Genomic DNA, 26,393 nt, shown 5'->3' with positions numbered 1-26,393 from the left:
ATTTTGTATTAAATTTGATGTCATTTGGCTCTGGTTTGTTAAATAACTGGGGGGGGGAACAATAAATAACAATTGGCAAAAAAAGGAAGGCACCCCCAAAGTCATCTAGTCCAACCCCCTGCAATGCAGTAACCTTTCACCCAACATGGGGATCGAACCCACAGCCCTGAGATTAAGAGTCTCAGACCACTACCAGTAGTTAGCAGTACCAGTAGGCAGCTGTGTACTGCAGTCCAGCGATCCTTCAGTTCAATGCTAAACACACTCACTAGGGACTTGCTTCTGAGTAGGCATGCGTAGGGATGCACTGTATAACTGTGATCTGAACTTTTCAATTTGTTGATTATTATTGATTATCCACAACAAAAAGAATGGAGGGAAACAGCTAGGCAACATTTTTTCCAAAGTGAATAGGGACAAATAAGGAGGGATGGGAGAATCTGTCAATTTGAGTTTCTCGTTTTCCAGTCCTAATTTCAGTTCTTCACGTTCATGTGTGAAAGTTCTAATGAAAGTTACTCAGCATTTTAATGTTAATTTCCCCCAGCATATATACACATTTGTATGCAATTTCGCCTAACATACACATTTTATTCTAAAGCAATGTTCCCATAAGTTATGCATTTTTGTTTGTTGTTTTCATGAATACACACATTATTATGCACACTTTGCCCTGGGATAAGCATTTTTGCACACATTACTTGGCTGGAGAGACCATATAACACCTGTCCTGAAAGACCTACATTGGCTCCCAGTACGTTACCAAGCACAGTTCAAAGTGTTGGTGCTGACCTTTAAAGCCCTAAATGGCCTCGATCCAGTATACCTGAAGGAGCATCTCCATCCCCATCATTTTCTGGCGGTTCCCTCACTGCAAGAAGCAAAGCTACAGGGAACCAGGCAGAGGGCCTTTTCGATAGTGGCACCCGTCCAGTGGAATGCCCTCCCATCAGATGTCAAAGAGATAAAACAACTACCTGACATTTAGAAAACATCTGAAGACAGCCCTGTTCAGGGAAGTTTTTAATGTATTTTAATTTTTAGTTGGAAGCAGCCCAGAGTGGCTGGGGAAACCCAGCTGGATGGGCGGGGTACAAACAAACAAACAAACAATAAGAACCTTATGGTTACAGGTAGGTAGCCGTGTTGGTCTGGATCGAAGTAAAATAAAAAAATTCCTTCAGTAGCACCTTAAAGACCAACTAAGTTTTTATTTTGGTATGAGCTTTCGTGTGCATGCACACTTCTTCAGATACAGTGAAATGGAAGTTTCCAGGCACTTATGTAGAGAAGGGGTGGGGAGGGGTGGGGATGGGGATGGGGAGGGGGGATCACTCAGAAGGGTGGTGGAAATGGGTGATTGACTGACTGATAGCTGTTGATGACCGCAAACGACTGCAAATGGTTTTGCATGAAAAAGCAAGGGTTGAGATGGCTGAAGATCGCTTATCATGTATAATGTGATAAGAACCCGATATCTCTGTTCAAACCAGGTCCCTCCATGGTTTTGAGCTTGGTGATAAGTTGCAATTCAGCAACTTCTCTTTCCAGTCTATTTCTGAAATTCTTTTGTAGTAAGACAGCTACTTTGAGATCTTGTATAGAATGTCCTGGGAGATTGAAGTGTTCTCCTACTGGTTTTTCTGTCTTCTGGTTCCTGATGTCAGATTTATGTCCATTTATCCTTTGGCGTAGGGTTTGGCCTGTTTGTCCAATATAGAGAGCTGAAGGGCACTGTTGGCATTTGATGGCATACACAATGTTAGAGGATGAGCAATTAAATAGTCCTGAGATGGTATGTTGGATGTTGTTGGGGCCAGTAATGGTGTTGTCTGGGTGTATGTGGCAGCAAAGTTGGCATCTGGGTTTATTGCAGGCTCTGGTACCAGTGTCCATGTTAAGTCTGGTGGTTGTATTATTGTGGGTGAGGAGTTGTTTAAGATTGGGTGGCTGTCTGTAGGCAATGAAAGGTCTTCCTCCCAGAGCTTGAGAAAGGGAGCGGTCATTGTCCAGGAGAGGCTGTAGATCTCTGATGATGCGTTGTACTGTTTTAGCTTGGGAGCTGTATGTGATGACTAGTGGTGTTCTGTTATTTTCTTTTTTGGGTCTGTCTTGCAGCAGGTTCTCTCTAGGTATCTGTCTGGCTCTGTTGATCTGTTGTTTAACTTCATCAGGTGGATATTTTAGTTCTAAAAAGGTTTGCTGTAGATCTCTTAGGTGAGATTCTCTGTCTGTAGAGTTGGAACAGATGCGGTTGTAACGTAAGGCCTGGCTGTATACGATGGATTGTTTGGTATGTTTGGGATGGTAGCTAGAAGCATGTAGATATGTTTGTCGGTCAGTTGGTTTTCTGTATAAGGTGGTGTCTATACGTCCATCCTGTATTTTTATAGTAGTGTCCAAAAAATGTATTTCTTGCATAGATTGGTTCATTGTTAGGTTGATGGTGGGGTGAAAGTCATTGAATGTCTGGTGGAAGGTTTCCAGGGTCTGTTGTCCATGTGTCCAGATAATAAAAATATCGTCAATGTATCGCAGGTACAGGAGAGGTTTGAGTGGGTAGGAGTTAAGGAAACGTTGTTCTAAATCTGCCATGAAGATGTTGGCATACTGTGGGGCCATGCGGGTGCCCATGGCTGTGCCGCTGATCTGGAGGAACAGGTCATCACCAAATTTGAAGTGGTTGTGGGTAAGGACAAAGTGGCAGAGTTTGGTAGCAAAGTCCGCTGTGGTTTTATCTGAAATGGTGTTCCTTATGGCTTGTAAACCATCATTGTGTGGGATGTTGGTATATAGAGATTCCACATCCATAGTGGCTAGTATAGTATTGTTAGGAAGATTGTTCAAATATTGTATTTTCCTCAGAAAATCTGTGGTGTCACGTACGTAGCTGGGAGCACTGATAGCATATGGTTTCAGAACAGAGTCCATATAGCCGGAAACACCCACTGTAATGGTGCCAATACCTGAGATGATGGGGCGTCCTGGGTTTCCTGGTTTGTGTATTTTGGGTAGAAGATAGAAAGTTCCTGGCCGAGGTTCCGCTGGTGTGTTTGTGAGGATCTGTTCTTGGATGTGTAGGGGTAGCTCCTTAATAATCTTGTTCAGTTCTTTTTTGTATGCTTGTGTGGGGTCTGAGTCCAATTTCATGTAAAAGGCAGTATTGGAAAGTTGTCTGTGGGCCTCTTGGATGTAATCAGTTTTGTTCATGATGACGACAGCTCCACCCTTGTCTGCCTCTTTAATTATAATGTCTGGGTTGTTCCTGAGATTTTCCATGGCTCTCCTTTCAGCATGGTTTAGATTTTGTTGTAAGCGATGGTGTTTTCTGGTCACATCCGTTTGGATTCTGTGGCGGAAGCATTCGATGTACAGATCTAGTGTGGTATTGCGTCCATCAGGAGGGGTCCATGTGGAGTCCCTTTTTGTGTAACTTCTTTTCGGTGGTAGTTGGTGGTCAATGTTCTGTTCATTGATGCGTTTGGAGGGTGATGGTTGTTCCCCAGTAAGTTGAGAGGTGTTGTGTTGTGGGGATGTAGTTTGTTCTACTTTGTCTTGTTCTTGTGTGTGATGAAAATACTCCTTCAGGCGTAAACGGCGGAAAAATGCTTCCAGGTCCCCGCAGAACTGAATCATGTGTTGGGATTTGGCAGGGCAGAATGATAGTCCCCGTGAAAGGACGGATTCCTCAGCTGGGCTGAGTGTTTGCTGTGAAAGATTGACAATGTTGTTGATCTTGTTTTGATTGGTGGCCTGTAGGTTGGAAAGGTTGCAGAGTTTTTTATTTTTCTGGTTCTTCAGTAACTCCAGTTGAGAGTGGTAAATGGTTTGTTTTTCCTTGTGGAACTTCTGCCAGGCCGGGTGATTCCTGATGGAGTTCTCCAGTGCAGAGAGTTCCTCCTTTATTAACTTCTGTTTGGAATACAGAACGCCGATAAGATGTTTCAGCAGTTTCTTAGATAAAGTGTGGCATAGTTTTCTGGCATATTCTGTGGGATAAGTTGATTGAAGAGGGTTCTTAATTCTAAGACCCTTAGGTACAATGTCCAGGTTTTTGCATTTAGATAGAAAGAGGATGTCAGTTTGTACCTGGGCAAGTTTCTTGGTGAGGTTGATGGACTTCCATTTCATGCGGCTCAATGTGGTGCCTTCCATAGTTCTGGTTACAGGTAGGTAGCCGTGTTGGTCTGGATCGAAGTAAAATAAAAAAATTCCTTCAGTAGCACCTTAAAGACCAACTAAGTTTTTATTTTGGTATGAGCTTTCGTGTGCATGCACACTTCTTCAGATACAGTGAAATGGAAGTTTCCAGGCACTTATGTAGAGAAGGGGTGGGGAGGGGTGGGGATGGGGATGGGGAGGGGGGATCACTCAGAAGGGTGGTGGAAATGGGTGATGGAAAAATGGGGGAAAGAAAAAGAAAAAAGAATAAAAGAAAAAGAAAAATTCAAGAAAAAAAGATCAAAAAACCTTTAAAACAATTAAAATTATTCCGAATGATAACATACCGTTTCCTGTGATTCTCTTTTACCTTGCTTTCTTAATATATTTGTTTTATTATTCAGTTATTATCTATCTTCCGTTATCGATTTATTTTCTATCTTCCATTACCTTATTTATTTAACTTCTCTCTTTATTTAATATAGGCAAACTACCAAATCCATTTTGATACCTTCCTTTTTAAGGTAGTCCTCCACTAGTTTCCACTCTTTTTGTGTTCTCTGCTTGGGTATGTTCCTTATAGCGGCTGTCATTTTATCCAAATTCATATATTCTACTAATTTAGCTTCCCATTCCTGTACTGATGGTACCTCTTCCCCCTTCCATTTTTGCGCTATCAAGATCCTTGCTGCCATTCCGGCATATAATAATATATTCCTTCTGTCCTTTGGAATGCTTTCGGGAACCCATACTTAACAAAAATAACTCTGGCTTTTTATCAAATGTTAATTTGAATATACTTTTCAATTTTTCATAAACCTTGTTCCAAAATCCTTGAATTCTTTTGCAATCCCACCAGCAATGTATATATGTTCCAATCTTTTCTTGGCATTTCCAACATTTATTAGATCCTACTTTATAAATTTTATTTAATTTTTTGGGTGTCAAATGCCATCTATAAATCATTTTTAACATATTTTCTTTAATAGCATGGGGGATGTTGTGGGGGCTGGAACACGTAAGGCTCCAGGCACCCGGTGCCTATGCAAGGCAACCTAGAACGAGGGGCTTGCAGAGAATACCACAACCTTGGTGCTAAATATGTACAGTACAGCCGCATTGACAATGGCTTCTGTCTTCATATTTTAATTAGTATGGTGACGCCGAACTAATTGCCTGCTTTTTATAATAATTCTTTGCATCGTGAGTGTCCTGTTCTACACCCCACACATTCTGCCAAAGTTTTGAAGACTGGACAAAATTGCCCACCAATCCAGGTTAATCAACTGCTGTGATTGGCTCCAAACTATCCTAATAGCTGAAATGTCACAATGGCACCCATCATCAACCACAGGAAGCTCTTTGCAGCAGGTGTGCTTGCTTCTTTAAGGCACACCTGGACAAAGGGTGGGTTGCATTTTTGAGATGTTTCTGAGAGAGCTGCAAGATGAGTCAGAGAGGCCCTGCTTGCAGAATATTTTGCACGGAAACCGTTGCTGTTTAGCGTGTGCTTGTCACCCCTCCACACACACACCCCAACACACACCCCACACACTCCAGAGAAGCAGGTTTTTTTCCTGCCATGGAGCTGACACGATATTAAAAGAAAGAGCCTGGCCTGTTGAAATTTTGCCAAACATGTACCTGTATAAGGCAACGGAGCTTGGCCTGAGAAGGAATGGCATTACTACTACATTTAGGGTTGCCAGACTCAATAGTGGACAGGACACCTGTGCCTTTAATTGCCCTGCTCTCTTTTGAGTCTGGAAACCTTAAAGAGAAACCAGCAGACCCTTTGCTTGGAAATTAAACAAAGGGTCTGCTGGTTTCTCTTTAAGGTTTCCAGACTCAAAAGAGAGCAGGGCAATTAAAGGCACAGAAGTCCTGCCCTCTATTGACTCTGGCAACCCTACCTACATTCAGTGTCTCAAGTACTTGCAGCCCACACTGAGCCCACCTCAGTCCCTTGCCCGTTTGCATGGCCCATGGAAATAGCTTGCATTATGTGTCTAGTGTGCATCAGGTCTCCTGCATACTTCAAGATGCAATGTTGGCAGCTGGGTGAGCCCATAGCATCATCATAACTTATTTGTGAGGTGAAGTCTCCGTTTTAGCATTTAAGTGCTGAAACAGCACTTTTTTGGCAGTGTGTGTGTGTGGGTGGGGGGGGTTACAAACAAGGGGAGAAAGTCAGTTGGAAACCCAGATACAAATCCAGAGTTCAGGCCAGATCAGGGAACTCATGGCTGCTTTTTCTTCAAAATAAAAGTGGTGGTGTTAAGCATACTTTTTTTAATAATAAAAAAGAGTGCTCAATATAAATACTATATTAAGCACACATTTAAGAAGCATCCTTAATACTACCATTTTTATTTCGGAGGTGAAGTGGTTAATCTCTAGAAAATTCTGCAGCAGCTGAAATCTGGAAATTCTTGAATTTATTGGCTCTGTCTCCTCTAAACTGTGATATGTGAGAAGTCTCTGTGGTTCTGGTGAGGGAATTGTGTCTTACATGTGCTCTTCATTGCAAAGGTTCAGTCCTGACATGGAAAGGAGATGCCATGTCTCAGCTCTGGAGACGCCTCCTGGACCACATCTGGTGACCAAGCTGCGCAACTAACAGCAGATGCTTCCCAGAGAACATATTTCATTAAAACTAAGGGATACTGTATATTAGGGTGTCACTTGTCTTAGCTACAGCAAAGGTAGCGGGGGATTGATTTAGCTTGCATTTTACAGTAATTGTACTGTAGTTTGCTACACAGATTCTGCTGTGGGAAGAGACTTGGCTTTGAACAATGTTGCTTTCTCTGACTCATTTGCAACATCGCTGCACTCATTTCTCAAAGCAGGGTCAAAATAGATACTTAATTTCAGAGCATGCGCAGAGTACCAGCCAAACGGGACTTCACATTAACAATGTAGTCCCTGAGGACACAGTGAAACGACAAAAAGCTGGGAAGCAGTAAAAATATTTTGGAGGGGCAGGATCTCTCTCTTGGGATCTGAAGTAGGGCAGTTTCCACTGCACATGCCATTTGCCTTCATGTATTCTTCAACTTGATTATTTGTAGGTAAAGCAAATACAGTATTGCAAAAATGGCACCAGTCTCCAGTGCTCTCTCTCCTCCCAAGGAAATCAAACTTGGGCCATGCTGCCATCTCACTGCGAGGAGGAATGAGCAATAACTGTGTTGTTGTTTTTTGACCACCCCAAATTATACCTCTGTGCCAAATGCGGGGAGAAAAACAGATGAGATCACATATTGTGAAAGAGTTGAAAGCTTGATTTGGAGTCCGTCTGGTGTTGTTGGTATGTTGCTGATACCCAGCTCTTTTTCTCCTTTTCGGCACATTCAGAGGAGGATGTGGAAGTGCTGAGTTGGTGCCTAGGTTCAGTTAGGGCCTGGATGAGGGCTAGTAAACTCATGTTCGATCCAGAAAAGATGGGGATGTTGTCAGTGGGTGATTTGTCTGACGGGGGATGTGGTGTTTCTGGACAGAGTTGCTCTCTCCTCGGTGGGCCAGACCTGCTGTTAGATCCAGTTTTTACCATAAGAGGCCCCAATGGCTACGGTAGGATCTCAGTCTGTTTTCTCAAAATACTTACCAAATAGAGCAGGGTCCAACATGCAGCAAAGTCTCAACAAAATACGTCTATCGTTACAGCCAGCTTCATTTATACCTAATTGCTCCTGAAATTTCCTTATCAAATTGAATTCATTTGATTTATGATTATCTTTCCATTTTCTGGCATATAGCATCCTAACCATTATTAAGTACACAGACACTGGTTCTGATGAATAGATTTTGTTTTTCCAGTAATTGAACAGAAACAAGAGGAGATCTAAAAAGACTCCTGTCCTAAAAAAATTCTCTAGTAATATTGGCAGGTGGCAGCCATGACCGATTATTCCTTTTGTCTTACTTCACTCCCACCACAAATGAATAAAACCCTCTTTATCCTCAGGCTGGCCTGCTCCCATTCCTGCCTCATGATTTACGGGAATTCTCATTAATTCTTAATTTTTAACTAACTTCTGCCTGCAGCCAACCAATGACATATAAATAACCCCCCTTTTCCCTCCCCCATGATCCACTCAGAAAGTAGATAAGGTATGTCACAACAGTTGGGCCATATCGCTTGAAGAATTCCCCACAGAGAAGGTAATTCCTTGAACTCTTTATTTTCCACTTGAGAAGTTCTTCTGTCCTCGGCCCTCCCCTCCTTTGACAGTTTTCTTATTTCACCACATCTTCTAATGATTTCCTCTCAAGCCAGGGGAACTAGGGAATTGGAATTCCCCCGAAGTCAGTGAATCTAATGTTTTCTTTAGGCACGTGATCCGAGATTGCGAAAAATGGGAGAGAGGAGCCTACAAGCAGCAGCCAGAGAAGGGGGGCAAGGAGAGGAAGCAACTGACTGGAGCCGATATTCTTCAGAAATTTCTCCAGTGAGGAACTGTGTTAGTCCCATGCAGGGAGCAAGTGCATGCATCTTCTTTGGGGATTAAATACAAGTGTCTTTCTTTGGCAGGATTTCTGCCACCATGAAGTTCTGGCTGATCCTCCTAGGCCTGGCCACAACTCTGATACCAAGCTTCTCACAGGTGAGTAGCAGAGGTGTGAGTAACACAGAAAGGGATTGGACTAGTTGGCATCTGAGGTTACCTTCCAATCAGGGCCAGCCCTGCTCCCTAATATTAGGCAGAGTGGTTTGGAGTGCCATGAAAAGCAGGAGAGTAGTTATTTATTTAACAACTTATTAGTGTATTTTTGCTGCCAGGAGAAGGAGGGCATCTTGTAGGATGTTCTGCCTCGGGTGCCAAAACAACTTGCCCAGTCTTGGGTAGTTATTTATGCACCTTGACTCGGGGAGGAAGCAACATTCGTTCACTGAAGGGGCATTGATTTCAATGGGAAGTTAACTGACCTGCCTTCAGTGGTGTGGGTCTTCTGTTGAGGCAGGTAAATGTGTGGTCAGAGGAGTGTTTGGGTACTCAGATCTCTCTCTCTCTTTTTGCATTGTAGTCTCTTGGAAAGGTTACTTGTCTCTAAGCACCATCCGTGCTTCTGTGACCTGGGTGTCCCATTGCAGCAGAAAAATGTGGGATTCAAGAGTGGTTTGGTGTTTTGGGGTCTCTGGCCCAACTTCTGCTTTGCACTCAGGTTCTTGGGCAGGCTACTTGTCTCTAAGCACCATCAGTTTGCCTTCTGCGAAATGGGTGCTTTTGGGTTGCAGTATCAAATTCAGGGTCAAATATGTGGTTTGGTATTTAGGACTGGGACCCAACCTCTGCCTTGTATTTGCTTTGTGGACTTGGACACTTGTCTCAATCTAGTCCAATGTTCTCTGTGTGTGTTGTTGTGGACAGCCAAAGCCCTCTGGGAACCTTAAAAGTAGGACATGAGAACAGCAGCAGTACTGCCTTGTTTATTCTCCTGCATTTAGTATTGAAAGAGAAAGAGAGATTGGAGGGGGGGCATATTATGATGTAGTATGAGCCTCATCTGTGTACATGAGAAAGAGAGGAAGGCTGTGTGTGTTGTCATCTCCTGGGCTTACCCCATCTCAGACAGCTGCATGTTTTCAATGTCATCTTCTATATGTTTAATTCCTTCATCATATTTTCGGGGTGGATAACAAGATCCGTCCAGCAGGCCTGCCTGCCTACCTGTCCATCACCTGACATCACAATGACCCTGTTTTGCAAACTCCACTGCATACAGGGATTTTTGCGTGGGGTTAACAGGTGACAATCCCCTTTTGGCCCGGCCACATCTTTACCTATCCCACGTCCCACATCATATATGATGCCACATGTTTGGACTACTGGTCCAAATAAACGTATTTGAATTTTTAGCTGCCAATCGCTGTTAAATTCAGTTGTGGGCAGCAGAATGGGATGGCGGCTCTCACATGAGCTCCAGTCTCCTACATTGCTGCTACATACCAGAAGGGGGCAGGTGGTGGGGAGGCTGGTATGGCACAGGTGCAGTCCAGTGCTCCTAAGTGTGAGCTGAGGTGGCGATCCAACAAGCTCAATGTCTCCTCCTTCTTCCTTTTGAAGATTGGGGAAGGTCCAAACCTTAGCATGGCCAACGACAGGCCTTTCTGCTCTGGGCAAACAAACAAGAACTTCTGTGAGTGGGCTGGGCTTGTGATATTTGTTCATGTTGGCGCCAGCACCTCTGTGTCCTTGGTGCTGGAGGTGCAGGTTCAGTATCTGACGAACTCTCAGGCGTCTCCTCTGAGGAGTTTCTTTACAGACAGGAGTGACGGGAAAAGCTGATGGCTGCAGGTCTTTAGGAGGTGCCCGACTAGACGTATCCAATATCTCAGGGGGAGGACACCACTCCGACAACCACTTGAAACTTCCCCAGGATCCAGGTCCTAACTCTCCTGATCACTGCCCCCTGTCTGTCAGCCCTGCCACCTCTTGAGGCTCCAGTTTCACCTCCCTCAGCCCACCTGAGCCCTTCCTCAGGTCACCCCGTTTCTCCCACCTTTTCATTGCAATTATTTGTCCACATGCTCTAGAACCCAACCCAGTTTCTGATTAAGAGAATGAAGCACATTTGTTGGTCATGATAAACCAGAGAACAAAGACTTTCCTAACGGGGATTTATTTTTCCTGACTTCTTGCAACAAGGAGGTGCCAGAAGACAGCATAAGAGAAGCTGAGAATGATGGAGCTGAGCCGACTCAACCCACAAACAATGGCGGATGGAATTGGTCCTGGAATTGGCCACCCATCTTCAGACAGGTGTGGTTGTTAATCTGGATTAGAATGGGAATCCTTAGCCCCATGGACCCAAAGCAGCAACTATTGAATTATTCATTTAGAAAGAGAAGCCATTGATATCTGAACAGTTTCTGGTTGAAGAAAGAAACCTTTTATTTGGTTATGATAATCAGGAGAACAACAATTTCTCTAATGGAGATTGGTTTCTCCATGACCTTTTAGGAACACAAGGAAGTTGTATTCCAAAGAATCTGGAAGGTGCCATGTTGTGTGTGGGGTGTGTGGGTTGTTGGCCACAGTGGTTGCAGATGCAGGAATAAATGATTCTGGGATCCCTCTTCCCTTCCAGGATCATGAAAATGAAGAATGAGAGCTGCAAAAATACTATAGGGGCTTATGCACTTATAACTGAGGGAAAAATGCAGGAGCAGAAGGTGTGGCTAATAATACAGACTAGAATGGAAATGACTTTATCCTACTCCTAGTCCAAGTAGACATATTTGAATTTTAGCCGCCAACCCCTTTTAAATTATGTTGTGGGCAATAGAATGGGGGAGGTGCTCACCTGAGCTCCAGTCACGTTTCTGGATAACAGGACAGAGAGGAGAAGGGATGAGACATTGGTGAGGTCAGTGTGCTGCAAATGCACCAGTGCAATCCAGTGTTCCCACCAGTATGTTTGCATTGCGCTAACCTTGCCACTGCCTTACCTCTCTTTGCCCCAGTTTGCAGCAGAGATCTAGAACCCAACACAGTTTCTGATTAAGAGAAAGAAGCACATTTATTGGTCACGATAAACCAGAGAATGAAGACTTTCCTAATGGGGATTTATTTCTCCGTGACTTCTTGCAACAAGTAGGTGCCAGAAAAGACCATAAGAGAAGCTGAGAATGATGGACCTGAGCTGACCCAGCCCACAAATAATGGCGGATGGAATTGGCCCTGGAATTCCTTTGGACAGGTGTGGTTGTTAATCTGGACAAGAATGGGAATTAGGTCCATTATCTTTAACCCCTTGTCAGGGGGGTTGGACTGGGTGTTCACCAATATGCTCTACCTCTCATTTAAATCGGAACCAGTGATGGCGGTAAACGTCCTGTGTGAATATCTGGAGGCAGATGGAGGGCGGATGGTGATCAATGGATTGAGGATGAATCCCAACAAGACAGAAGTATTATTTCTGGGGGACAGGGGGTGGGCAGGTGTGGAGGGACTCCCTGGTCCTGAATGGGGTAACTGTGCCCCTGAAGGACCAGATGTGCAGCCTTGGGGTCATTTTGGAATCACAGTTGTTCATGGAAGTGCAGGTTAATTCTGTATCCAGGGTGGCTGTTTACCAGCTCCGTTTGTTACACTAGCTGAGACATGCCTGTGCACTGTCTTGCCAGAGTGGTACATACTCTGGTTATCTCCCACTTAGACTACTGCAATGTGCTCTATGTGGGGCTACTTTTGAAGGTGACACGGAAACTACAGGAATCCAGAATGCAGCTGCCAGACTGGTGACTGGGAGTGGTCGCCAGGACCGTATAACACCTGCTCTGAAAAACCTACATCGGTCCCCAGTATGTTTCCAAGCACATTTCAAATTGTTGGTGCTGACCATTAATCCTCTAAACAGCCCTGTCCTGTATACCTGAAGGGGCATCTCTGCCCCCATCATTTAGCCTGAACCAGCTTGAGGTCCAGCTCCAAGGGCCCTCTGGTGGTTCCCTCACTGCAAGAAGTGAAGTTACAGGGAACCAGGCAGAGGGCCTTCTCTGTGGAATGCCCTCCTGTGGAATGCCCCCCATCAGATGTCGAAAGAGTTAAACAACTATACAACATTCTGAAGAGATCAGAAGGTATCAGGGAGTTTTAATGCCTGATGTTTCACTGTGTTTTTATCATCTGTTGGAAGCTGGCCAGAGTGGATGGGTCATCCCAGTCAGATAGGCAGGGTATAAGTAATATCCAAGCTGGCTCCTGGATGTCATGAGCCCTGTGGAGATGTCATGGAAGGGATGGTCAGATCCTGAGGAGAGAGTGGGAGGTTGATGGCTCAGAGGAGCATCCTAGCAAGGTTGGGGGGGAGGTGAAATTGGGACTCCCTCCTAAAAATGTCTGAGCCAGAGGAGGGGGGCAGTGATCAAGGGAGTCAGGAGCTGGATCCTGGGAAGAGTCCAAGCAGGTTGACAAAGAGGTGTTACACCCCTGTGTTATCAGACACCTCTAGTCATGAACTTCCTAAAGTGTAGCCTCCTCCTCCTCCTGTCAATTAGAAAACTCTGCCTTCTGGGAAGGTCCTTACAGTAAGTTGGATACAGTACTGAGCCAGCACTGACTCCACCTCCATCTCCCAGCACATGGAGACACCAGTGCCAGGATGAACAAACCTCACAGATCCAACTCACAGGTCCAACCCATGTGCTTGCCCAGTCCTGAGATGTGTGTTGCTTTCTGCCTTAAGGGCTATGCTTACCCTGTTTTCAAAAAGAAGATGTGGGGGGGGGGCGTGTCTTAGCTCATTCTTAGCCATGTAATTCATCTGCTGTGTTTTTCCCCACTTTGTCTTCCTATGTACCACTCAGTTTTATGCATTCCGAGTCCAAGTCGTAGTTCATCATCTAGCAGTGAGGTCCAGGACACTGCAGGAGCAAATTCCATAATGAAAAAGTACTTTCTTTTATCTGCCCTGAATCTGCCAACATTCAGCTTGGCTATATGCCTTACAAGTTCTAGTGTTACCAGAGAGTGAAAGAAATATTTCGCCATACCATGCATAATATTATAAACTTCTATCATGCCGCCTCTTACTGGCCTTTTCTCTGAACTAAAAAGTCCTGGAAGCTGCAATGTTTCTTCAGACTGGAGTCACTCCATCTCCTTGATCATTTCAGTTGCCCTTTTCTGAACCTTTTCCAAGTCAACAGTATCCTTTTCGAGGCGAGGAGACCAGAACTGTACACGGTATTCCAAATGAAGTCACACCACAGATTTCTATAATGGCATTGTGCTATAAGCATTTTTGTTTTCATTTCATTTCCTACTGATCTCCAGGATGGACTTTCCCCCTTTTTCACAGCTGCCGAACTTTTGGCAGACATCTTCATCAAGCAATCCACTGCAACCTCAAGCACATTGTCCTTCCTTTCAGGGTCCTGAGGTTACAGAAGAGCCAGTCCGGACAACAAGCAGCAGCAACAACAACAACAAGGAAACCGGAACATGGTACCCGTTCAACTTCAGCAAGTTCCTTAAATTTTGGGACTCTCAGGTGTGACTATTAATCCTAGGAATATTTGGAAGTGACCTTTTGCTGGGAATTACTTCTTTCACCTTTCCTGTTTAGTTTAGATTTTAGTTGTTGTCTGAGAATGCTAATCAGGATTTATTTTTATTTTTGCTTTGCATTAGAGATTTGTATCCTAATTAGTGAATTTTAACACTCAGCTTTCTAGTATCTCTCAGCTGTACCCTTACATACCTTTCCAGTAATTGATCTAAATGCTATGAGCATGATTAAGGTACCTCTGGGGTCGCTCTAATATACAACTCTACCACCACAATCTCCAACAAAAGACAAGAGTACTCTGGCTGCTAGAGCTGATCCAGATTAAGACTCTCTGTTTGAATAAGAAGCACATTTATTAGTTGCAACACTCAAAAGAACAATGGTTTTTGGTCTACGTATTGTTGTGAGTTGGGGGGGGGTGTATGTCCGTCTTTATGATGCCTTTAGTCCCTTCCAACTCCTGGGGTCCTGTATCCATTAAGGGTTAGAACTGACAGATAGAAGGGGACAACAGAGGACGAGATGGTTGGACGGTGTTCTCGAAGCTACCAACATGAGTCTGACCAAACTGTGGGAGGCAGTGGAAGACAGGAGTGCCTGGCGTGCTCTGGTCCATGGGGTCACGAAGAGTCGGACACGACTAAACAACTAAACAACAACACAGTTGTGGGCGGTGTGTAGCAGCACCATCAACCCTGGTGCCTGCCAGTAAAAGGAACCTTGGAGGGTGGAAGTAGGGTGATGCCGGCAGGTTCCAAGAACCCTCTTTTTTGGGAGATTTTGGGGGTGATTTGTGAGTTTCTTTGGGCCCTCGATGGGGCCGGATTTAGGTGTGATGAGGCCCTAAGCTACTGAAGGTAATGGGGCCCTTTATATGTACAGTTGTCAACAACAAATTGTCACTGTTTTTTGTGTTGAATATATGCAATATGGTAATTTATGGACCTAATAAGTATCTAAAGCCATTTGCACATAACAGATTATGTATTTTATTAAAGTAATTGTTGAACAGAAATACAATTAAGAAGAAGTATAGAAGTATATTAATAGTGAAATTTGGGGGGGGGCAAGAGAGTAGGGCCCTAAGCTGTAGCTTGTTTAAAGGTAAAGGGACCCCTGACCATTAGGTCCAGTCATGACCGACTCTGGGGTTGCGGCGCTCATCTTGGCCGAGGGAGCTGGCGTATAGCTTCCAGGTCATGTGCCCAGCATGACAAAGCCGCTTCTGGCAAAGCAGAGCAGCACACGGAAACGCCGTTTACCTCCCCACTGTAGCGGTACCTATTTATCTATTTGCACTTTGAGGTGCTTTCGAACTGCTAGGTTGGCAGGAGCTGGGACCGAGGAACGGGAGCTCACCCCATCGCAGGGATTCGAACCACCGACCTTCTGATCAGCAAGCTCTAGGCTCTGTGGTTTAACCCACAGCGCCACCCACGTTTAATAAGCTTGTTTAGCTTATATGTAAATCTGGCCCTGGCCCTGGGTGAGAGTGAGGGTGGATGGATGAAGTCCTGGGTAAGAGGAAGCTGAGAGGTGTTGGGTGGGGAGCTGTGTCAAAAGAAGGGAAGAATAGATTTATTAGTAATTTGTATTAATATTGCATTGTGTGTTTTTGTCACATTTGTTGTTGTTTTAGCTTCCTGTATACCTCTAAGATATATTTTTATATATCAAGCAGCATTTGAAATGGCATTTTTAATCATCATCTATTATGGTATATGGCTAACACTATTTGACAGGGGATTCCAGTTGAGAATGAAGAGAATGTTACAGCAGAGCCAGCCCCAACAAAACCAACAACAGCAGAGGCAACTACACCTAAACAGCGCCAACCACGCATCAATCCATGGGCCACGTGCGCTCGTGCCACTACAGAGGATGAAAAGAAGTTGTTTGAGGCTCTAACTGAATTTTCTGTGGAGTTCTATAAAGCAGCAATCCGACATGAGAACCATGGCTCTAACTTGATCTTTTCACCCTTCAGTGTCGCAGTGATGCTCTCCAACCTATTGCTGGGTAAGGCCATACCTACCCTTCAGGTGTGTACATCATCACTTCAGGCTTAAGACCTCTGCATCTGATTCCCCCCCCCCCGTGTGGAAATAATCTCTGTGTAGAAAAATGGGCATATATCAAGATGTACAAAGTACAGCATGATTGCTCCTCTGGCAATGAGCAACTGCGTCACATGCCAGCCACGTGATTTAATATTATTATTATTTTCCCAAATGGTGTTCCCAGAGTTTCAGCATGTCCTTTCCTTCTCAGCTTCACCTGGTGGACCTCCAGCCCCTCATATATTCTTATTCATTCAATTTTTTTCCCCTGCTTTCCACCTTACCTGCTCCATCACTCAAACCAAAAGTGCCAGTGTGTATTACAAAAAGCAACAATAAAGGCCTCAGCTCAGGACAGCTTGGCAAATGCTTCTTCTGGTCAGTGACAGGCCAGGGCTAGATAGAGGGGACATAACCAATGGTCAACACCCCACTTTCCCTTGAGTCACCCTGCTCTCTTCCTGGTCCTGTTGGTGCTGTGGGGTGGGTTGTCACTCACTCCTTAATAAATTCCTCACTAAATTAAGGGAAGCCATGGCCCCTAGGCAATGGCAGATACCTGCTCCTCACAACCCTGTCTTTGCCATCCAGGCACCTGCGATCAAACCAAGGACCGTCTTGAGAGGCTTCTCTTTTATCCTGAAGGATTCACATGTGTCCATAGAGCACTAGAGAGTCTCCAGAAATCAGAGGCCTTGACCTCCGCCAATGCAATGTTTTTCCAACCAGGTGAGTAAACTGCCAGGTTCAAGATTCCCATACACCGTCTTTTCCCACGCACCATCTTCTCTTAGGTAAGATCTTATTCACACTGACAGATGTGGAAATTGGTTTTATAGCTGTGGAACATAGCTGAAATGTTCTCCATATTCTCCATTTATGGATTATAGCTGAATTGAAGGGACGCGGGGGGTACTGTGGTCTAACCCACTGAGCCTCTTTGACTTGCTGATCAGAAGGTTGGTGGTTTGAATCCACTTGACAGTGGCGAGCTCCCGTCGCTCTGTCCCAGCTTCTGCCAACTTAGCACCAGTGCAAATAGATAAATAGGTACCGCTGCGGCAGGAAGGTAAAGGGCATTTCCATGCGCTCTGGCACGCACAGTGTCCCCTTGCACCAGAAGTGGTTTAGTCATGCTGGCCACATGACCCGGAAAGCTGTCTGTGGACAAATGCCTGCTCCCTCAGCCTGAAAAGTGAGATGAGCGCCGCACCCCATAGTTGCCTTTGACTGGGCTTAACTGTCCAGGGGTCCTTTACCTTTTTTTAATAGCTGAATTCCCCAAACTGTTTACATCAGATATTCAATCTCTTGTGGTTACCAGTCTCTGGGCTAAATCATCCCCCTACTGCAGTGCTAACAAACTTGATTTGAATCTGTCCTGATGCACATCTCAACCCTGCAATATGAAGTATGGCGGTAGAGCAGAAATAATGAACATTCATGAGACCAGGAGGTTGTAACAGATGGATCTGTGAGAACTTCGTGTTTAAATTATTTAGGGTTGTCAATTACCAATTTATGCCTTTTAAATGTATGGCTGGCTGACCTGTGAAAACATGGTAGGAACATGTTTAGGAGGGGCATGTGTGGTAGGGCTCTCTTGGCACTGGCATCTCTACCAGGGCCGTCTTATCCATTAGTGCTAAGGGTGTGGGGCACCCGGGTGCCAGTCTCTCAGGGGCGCCAGGCTGAGAGTCTGGGGCCTGAGAGCTGAGTTCGGGGAAGAGCCCGTCTGTCAGTCAGAGTGCCGCTGTGGGCTCTTCTGCTGTGGGCAGCTCTCCACCCCACACCCCACCCTCCTGCCCAGCATCTGACGGCGGAGTCATCGTCAAAGTCTTAAGGTGCCACGGCAGTGTGGGACCAAAGCGAGCAGATGCTCTGGGTCCCCGGACGGGCTTTCGCAAACTGCCTGGAGAGGCTTGCCATTTGGGTGCCCATTGGCCGCCAGCATGAACTTTCCTCCTTCCCTTTCTCTGCCTCCCAAATTTTAGGCACCGTGCTGGAGACAGAGGGCAACATGTGAGCAGGGAGGGCAACACAGGCAACAAAGAAATCAGCTCGGCGGAGTCCCTGGCCATTTGATTTGATTTGTAAGCCCCTGCCTGTTGCCAACACTTGGCATCCAGCCGAGCTCTGGCCGCAGCAGCTCCGTCCAGAAGGCGGGGGGGGGGGCGCTGGGTGGATTTTTGCACCCCAGCGCCGCATATGCTTAAGACAGCCCTGATCACTACTTAGCAGGGTGAGGTAGGGTAGCAAGATTGGGGCAGCACATGTGCACCAGCATGACCATTGAAGGTTGTGACAATGCAGTTGCAACAGCGAGGCTGCTAGATTGTACCCTTGAGCCCACCACTGCCCTGTAGACAAGTAGCAGCAGCAATGCCAGGAAGGCAGCTCTGCAACACCACCCCATACCTGCCACTACTGAAAATGTTCATGTGTTCCACAGCCACAAGAGCCAGCTCTATAAATACCTGGCGTTTAGCATGGGTTAAGGAGTCATCTCAAGATAATCCACAAGAGCAAGAAGTATGTCTCAAGGGAGTATTTTTTTTGTCTCTGGTTTTTTTCTTCATGCGCAGGTCTCCCCTTGGAAAATGATTTCCGCAACCTGACAAGGATGTTCTATAAAACCAAAATGGCTCACCTTACTAATAACAGCAACCAGGATGTGACCGACATCAACAGTTGGGTGAGCCAAAGTACTAACAAGAAGATCAAGAAGATTGTGAACGAGCTGGATTCTGATGCCAAGATGATACTCCTCAATGCTGTCTACTTCCACTGTAAGTGGGAAGTTTCTAGGGCCTCCTGTCCATAGCTGCCAAGTTTTCCCTTTTCTCGCGAGGAAGCCTATTCAGCATAAGGGAAAATCCCTTTAAAAAAGGGATAACTTGGCAGCTATGCTCCTGTCCCCCAATGTCTGATCCAGAGAGTCTGCTCACCCATAGCCAGTTTGGCTTCCTTACCCTTTGGCACCCAATTCCTGAAACACTGGTCCTCAGGCAGATTCCAGTTAGCACCCTTTCCCCCACACCATGGCATGTCTTGGGGCTCCATCATTATTGAGCTTTTATATCACTTTAAAATTCAAGAGACCTCCATATCGGTTGACTTATCTCAACAAAAATTGATATATATGATATGGAAATACAAAGCCCACACCCAATACAAGTGTGACTGATGAGAAAGATGATGGGCTACATATAGCCCCCATCTTCTAGGATTCCACTTATAGAGAGAGCTCTCCACAAGTGGAAGGCAATGAAGCCAGCAACAGGAATATGATGGTTGATGCAGGGCAAATGACTTATCCGCCCTTATCCCGCACAATGGTTGGCCTTCCACAAAGGATGTAGACATTCTGGGCTCTTGACACTCCTGCAACTAGAATCGTCAGTGTATGCATACCCAAACAAAAATACTAGCTAGAGAGGCGAACACTCTTTTATATATATTGGGGGGGAGTAGTGTAGATCCTCCCTGCTCCATAACAATTAGTAACAATGGTGCTTGGAGAGCACAAAGCCATTCTGGAAGCAGCCAGTATTTGGCTGGGACAGGCAAGCTGTGACACTAGTAGGGACAGGACTGTGCTTCATTAATGCCAGGTTGTGAAACATATAAAGAGGAGTAAGTAGGAAAGTTCAGGGACTTTCTTTAGCATTACCCCTACAGATGCAAGTTTAGATTGTGGGTTAATTAAATATGAAGTATGGTGTCTTTTTCTTCTGGTCTTCAAAAATGCATAACTTACTCTGTAACCTGATGATAGGGTGGGTTCTCATGATACTAGACATGTGGTCATCCAACAAAACTTTTTAACAGGAGACTCGGGAAAGACAAAAGGATGTACTGTGGAACTCACTGCCACAAGACATGGGGATGGAATATTTGTGTTTTTGTAGTTTTAACTGTAAACCTCAGTCTGGGAAAAAGCAGCATATAGATGGTGGTGGTTGTGGTGGTGATAGCCACTAGGCATAATGCCTTTATGTCGTGCTTGTGAGGCTTCCTGGGGGCCCATGTTTGGCCAATGTGTAATGTGTACCTTTCAGTTGGATTCAAGCAGAGCTCTTCTGGTGTTTATGCCTCAATAAGCTGATCCAAGCTCTTCATCTTTTCAGCCAAGTGGAAGGAAATGTTTGTAGTGAAAGACACAAAGAAGGGAAAATTCTACCGCCCAGGCTTATCTCCCATCAATGTTCAAATGATGATGAATAAGAAGTACCCAATGGCCTCCTTCATTGACCACAGCCTGCAGGCTAAGGTAATGCCTATGGGGATTGGGAGAGGCTTACCTTTTCAATTTCTAAGACCTAGTAAGGTTGGCTTGCAACAAAGAAAGCAATATATTAAAAAATTAGTTATTAATGCAATGAACATACCTATAGAAGCAAAAACTAGTATCAGCTTGGCTTAATGTTTAGGACTCCCATCCAAGAACCTTGGGAACTGTAGTTCTAAGGTGGTAAGAATTGCTTTCATTCCTAGCAAAACTATAGTTTCCAGGTTTCTTAAAGTTAAACTGGTTTCACACTTGTTGAAACTTGCAGTGCAGGGATACTCTTATAGCCTCAGCTCCTTGTTGTTGTTGTTGTTTAGTCGTTTAGTCGTGTCCGACTCTTCGTGACCCCATGGACCATAGCACGCCAGGCACTCCTGTCTTCCACTGCCTCCCGCAGTTTGGTCAAACTCATGTTGGTAGCTTCGAGAACACTGTCCAACCATCTCGTCCTCTGTCGTCCCCTTCTCCTAGTGCCCTCCATCTTTCCCAACATCAAGGTCTTTTCCAAGGATTCTTCTCTTCTCATGAGGTGGCCAAAGTATTGGAGCCTCAGCTTCACGATCTGTCCTTCCAGTGAGCACTCAGGGCTGATTTCCTTCAGAATGGATAGGTTTGATCTTCTTGCAGTCCATGGGACTCTCAAGAGTCTCCTCCAGCACCATAATTCAAAAGCATCAATTCTTCGGCGATCAGCCTTCTTTATGGTCCAGCTCTCACTTCCATACATCACTACTGGGAAAACCATAGCTTTAACTATACGCTCCTAAGGCATTCCTATTCTTTGGTGGCCCCACCAGCTTGACTATTGTGTGCCTGTCTTGGGTTTCTCCTTGAACAGTTGCTCCTGCTGTTGAACTGGGTCACATCTGTAAAGACTTAGGCTAGTTTGGTTTGTCAGTTGCTTCTCACAGCTGGTGGAAGTCCCATAGCAATTTGTAGAACGGAAAATAAAACACAAAAATACAGTTCAATCAAATAACAATTAAAACAATACAGAACAAATCTATTGCAGCCATCCAAAAAGTCACCAAAATACAAAACATGCACCCCATATCCAACAGGAGAATAAACACCGAACAGGCTTAGTGTTCCTTGTATAAATAACCATTTTATTATTTTTGTGTGTGTTAACTTTACTCTGTTGAGCCCACATGAAACCCTTTCTTCTTTTCCAAATATAAAAGGGAGAGGGGGAGGAGGAAGAAAAATGGAAAGCAGCAAATTAGATCTACAGTATACCATATTGGTCTGAATATAAGCCACAGTTTCTCTCCAATTCTGGTTTGTGTAAAACCAAAGTGTGGGGTAGCCAGTCTAATATAAGCAACATGCTTAAGTCTAATTCATGCATGAAGGGTTTAATGCCATGGTGGAAGCAGTCCTACCAGGTTTCTTCTAGGTCATTTCCCCTTGCCTTGGGAGGAAATAGGTAAGCAAGTCTATTGTCCCTGCCACATGGGAAGAGGTTTGAGCTGGTTGCTCCAGCTTAGCTGCATGGCTCTCACCAGCCAAGCCACTCTTGAGTTTCTATACCAATAATTTAGGAACTTTCACCACTTTGTATCTAAGCTAAGCTTTACTGCCTGTGCGGCTTTTCTGAAGCTCATAAATCTGACCTTTGGAGAGTTTGTAAGTAAAGAGTTTTTTTTTTTTAACCTTGCCATGTGGTCTTTTCCTCTGCTGGGGGAAAAGGGGGAACTTTGGGAAGAAACTTTTAAGAGTACATTTTGGGATTCATTTGGAGGGGCATATTTTAAAGGTCCAGCAGCCTATATTCCCATGCTTTATTTTGCTTCATATTTTGTGATTTTAAGTATCTGCTGGGGTACTTGCCCCAAACCTGGATCTTGGCGTACACACACACACACACACACACACACACACCACACACCACATACAGTCATACCTCGGTTTAAGTATGCTTCGGTTTGAGTACTTTCAGTTTAAGTACTCTGCTGACCCGTCTGGAATGGATCAATCCACTTTCCATTATTTTCAATGGGAAAGTTCGCTTCAGGTTAAGTACGCTTCAGGTTAAGTACGGACTTCCAGAACCAATTACCTGTATACTCATATTTCGGGTTAAGTACGCTTCAGGTTGAGTACTCCGCAGACCGTCTGGAACAGATTAATCCGCTTTCCATTACTTTCAATGGGAAAGTTCATTTCAGGTCAACTACGCTTCAGTTTAAGTACTCCGTGGACCATCTGGAACGGATTAATCCACTTTCCATTATTTTCAATGGGAAAGTTTGCTTCAGGTTAAGTACAGACTTCCGGAACCAATTGTGTACTTAAACCAAGGTACCATTGTATATATATGGAAACCACATAGATGGCTTGCTCTCCAGGTGGTGCAATGGGTCAGTGCATCTGGCTGTTAACTTCAGCCCTTTTTTCTAAAATGATCTCACACCCTTCTTAACAAGTGGTGCTGGTTGCCCAGTGAGTTATTCATTGTGAGATGAGTTCAGAAGCTGCATCTGGTTTTGTAGTTGTTGCTTTTTAGATTGTACAAAGCACTGGACCATACCAGATACTTACAGTACGTAGATATAGTTTCAAAGAGATCTCGTTTTAGCAGTGTGTGGGATCTGTAATCAGGGGAATCTTGGGTTTCGACCAATCCACCATTGGAAAAATGGGGTGCTTCTTCAAAGCAGGATGCATGAGACTATGGGAGAAAGGCAGGAGAGTGATGGTGTTTAATTTGCTAGGTTGGCCGACTGCAGCTGTCTAACAACATGAGCCTGGTCATCATCATGCCCCGCTCCATAACTCAAAATCTCACCGAGGTGGAGGAGCGCCTCAGCGCAGTTGTCTTCAAGTCAGTGATGACCAAGCTGGAGAGCAGCCATATCAAGCCTACCGTCGTATACCTACCCAAATTCAAGGTGGACACTTCCCAGAACCTCATGGACATAATTGGAGATATGGGTAAGAAAAATGAAGCTGGAGAGAGGAGAAATGAGCTAAAGGCAAAGAAACATTGCTCCTTTTCAGCATGAAGGATAGGTTGTGTCAGTGATAGAAAGAAATGCTAACCCCCCACACTCCACCACCCTATGACCAGTATATTTAATTCACTCAAGCCCATGAAGAAGCTGATTCCACACCACTGTTCACAGAGCAGGACTGGCTGCATGGCTTTAAGTGTCCTCAACTGCGGAGAGATAGTGCTTCTACTCCACTCCTTCTCCCCAAGAAACCAGATTTCTTGGGCTAAGAAAAACAGATGGAAGCAGCACTGGGGAAACATGGGTGGTGGTTTACAGGACAATAACCATGTCATATGAGCCCTACATTAAACATGAGTTAACAGGGCATAGTTATTGCACAATAAATGCCTCAGCTGGAAGCCACCAACCTCAGTGTATTCCAGTATTAACAGTATTGTCCTTCTGTCCTTTCTTCTCCCCACAGGCCTGATTTGCTACCATTTATTTGCTGTAAAAGAATTGCTAGGGTTGCCAGACTCAATAGTGGACAGGACTTCTGTGCCTTTAATTGCCCTGCTCTCTTTTGAGTCTGGAAACCTTAAAGAGAAACCAGCAGACCCTTTGTTTAATTTCCAAGCAAAGGGTCTGCTGGTTTCTCTTTAAGGTTTCCAGACTCAAAAGAGAGCAGGGCAATTAAAGGCACAGAAGTCCTGTCCTCTATTGAGTCTGGCAACCCTAGTGCCAACCTATCCGGTGTGGCTAAGCAAAGCATGATGCCTTTTAAAGATTCCTGTGCCTGCTTCTAGATTAGCCAATGTCTTTTCCTCTTGGGGTGTTCTGTGTTTGTGTGTGTGAAATAGTGCTGTGGTGCTAATAAAGAAAGAAGAGGGGGAAATAATAATTGAAGGAAACCAATTCTCTCTCTCTCTCTCTCTCTCTCTCTCTCTCTCTCACACACACACACACACACACACACACACACACACACACACACAGAGAGAGAGAGAGAGAGAGAGAGAGAGAGAGAGAGAGAGAGAGAGAGAGAGAGAGAGAGAATCTGGCTAATTCAGGAGACATGCATCACTAATTCCCTACCCGTGCTAAAACAAGAAGAAATAAATTGGGCTAAACTTGCAAAGGGGAAGCTTTTAATTAATGTTGCTGGGGACTTTTGCTGACTGGGAAATACTTTTAAGAGGATCTTTTCCTTGGAGAAGGGCACTGCTGGTTAATATAACACTGTTGAATGCTATGTGGTACCTCCATTATAATTCTACCTCTAGCTAATTGTGGGGACGCATTGCCTTGGAAGTCCTACAATGTTTGCAGGCATCTCTTCCCCCGTAGCTCTGCTTTAAAGCCCATTTCCAGCCAAAGGAGAAGAGAGTTCAGGTTTCCTCCAATATTATCTTCATGCATTTAATCCAACCTTCTCTTTCAGATTTTGGCTTTTTCTATGATGCTGATCTGTGTGAGATCTCCACGGATAAGGAATTGGCTGTGTCCAGTGCTCACCACAGGGCTGTGCTGGAAATCAATGAGGAAGGAGTGGAGGCGGCGGCTGCCACAGTTGTCTCCCTGGCACGCACGGCCAATATCTTTGAAGTGTCTCAGCCCTTCCTTGTTGCAGTGATGAGGGATAATGGGTTCCCAGTCTTCATGGGGCGCATCAACTACCCACAGGCAGAATAACGTTCTCCTCCTTGCTCCTGTCAGCTTCTGCCAGACACCCACAGGATTGCCCCTGGCTCAACCTTCACTATTTACACATGAAGCCTTGTGCAAGTGGCTGTATCATGTTCCTTTGGTATCCCCCCTTTTATTATTTTGCATTATAATTTTATCCTCCCATTCCTATGCCTTTAATAAAAAAAGCTGGTTTCCCTCCCCCTTGTCATTTTTTTTTTTTTTGGTCCTTCCTTTGCATCACTGAGCAATCCACCTGCTCCCATTTATGCAGCCGGCTGGAAAGGAGGGTCTCCTCTGTCGAGATGTCCTCCTTCTCCTCCTTTTCCCCATGTAACCACTGCAACAAACCATTCAGCCCCTTCATAAGGAATAAAGCGAAACTATATTGGCTCACGGGACTGTGTTACTGCCATGTCTGAGGCAGAAGTGTGCCTATGTTGTGTTGCTTTAGGCTGCAAGTGGAGGCTCAGCCAATTAAATGATTCTCCAGACCAGGCATCCCCAAACTGCGGCCCTCCAGATGTTTTGGCCTACAACTCCCATGATCCCTAGCTAACAGGACCAGTGGCCGGGGAAGATGGGAATTGTAGTCCAAAACATCTGGAGGGCCACAGTTTGGGGATGCCTGCTCCAGACGAAGGAAGGGACCCTACCACCACTAGCTGCATGCCCTCAGCGGATTGTGTCATGGCCTGCATGCCCATAATGGGCAGAATTGGAGCAAAAAAGGACAACCCAGAGCCAAAAACGGGGGGGGGGGGTATGCTTTTCCTTGCTTCAGGAAACAAGGATGTCAGGAGTCACAGCACACTTACAGGATGGACCAGAGACTAAGGTCCAAAGCAGGCCCGTCCTAGCCATAGAGGCTAGTGGCGTGGAGAACCACGGCGCAGGGCGCTGCAGGGCGCTGGAAGGGCGCCAAGTGAGCGCAGGGTTCCGGCGATCTGGCCAGGACTGCGCTCCACAAGCTGTGAGGCTGCGCCGCGTCTCTCTCCTTCTCCGAGGACTCCGTGCTGCGCCTCCTTTTCGTTTCCCCAGCGCTGGGTTCCGCTCAGTCGAGCTTTGCCACCAGCGCGCGCACAGCGCCCAAGCAGCTCTTGGCACTCCCAGGTCCTTGGAGGGGCTCTGGAGGGGGGCACTAGAGGGACCTTAGTGCCAGGGCGCTTGATGGGCTTAAGACGGCCCTGGTCCAAAGTCCACAGTCCAAGAGCACTGCCCGGTCTTGTACCTTCA

At 45.3% G+C, this 26,393-nt stretch overlaps 1 protein-coding gene across 6 annotated transcripts; it reads left to right on the top strand.

Moving 5' to 3' along the window:
- Positions 1–8,254: 8,254 nt before the first annotated feature.
- SERPING1 (serpin family G member 1) lies at positions 8,255–25,360 on the top strand. 6 transcript variants are annotated; one of them, XM_035124763.2, is made up of 11 exons: positions 8,255–8,328; positions 8,699–8,771; positions 10,815–10,928; positions 11,767–11,868; positions 14,044–14,163; positions 15,924–16,200; positions 16,833–16,970; positions 18,827–19,030; positions 20,372–20,514; positions 23,250–23,469; positions 24,913–25,360. In XM_035124763.2, the coding sequence occupies exons 2-11, from the start codon at positions 8,712–8,714 to the stop codon at positions 25,161–25,163; spliced, it is 1,629 nt and encodes a 542-aa protein (XP_034980654.1). In that variant the 5' UTR covers positions 8,255–8,328; positions 8,699–8,711; the 3' UTR covers positions 25,164–25,360. The 6 variants fall into 6 exon arrangements, with proteins under 6 accessions (XP_034980654.1, XP_034980671.1, XP_034980624.2 ...); XM_035124733.2 differs by lacking the exon at positions 8,255–8,328 and adding an exon at positions 8,357–8,615; XM_035124780.2 differs by lacking the exons at positions 10,815–10,928; positions 11,767–11,868 and having other exon boundaries at positions 8,282–8,328.
- Positions 25,361–26,393: the final 1,033 nt, after the last annotated feature.

The sequence above is a fragment of the Zootoca vivipara genome, chromosome 1 (genome assembly GCF_963506605.1).
Source record: "Zootoca vivipara chromosome 1, rZooViv1.1, whole genome shotgun sequence".
NCBI classification, from domain to species: domain Eukaryota; kingdom Metazoa; phylum Chordata; class Lepidosauria; order Squamata; family Lacertidae; genus Zootoca; species Zootoca vivipara.
Note: the sequence above shows the minus strand (reverse complement) of the source record. Positions and strands in the feature narration are given on the sequence as shown.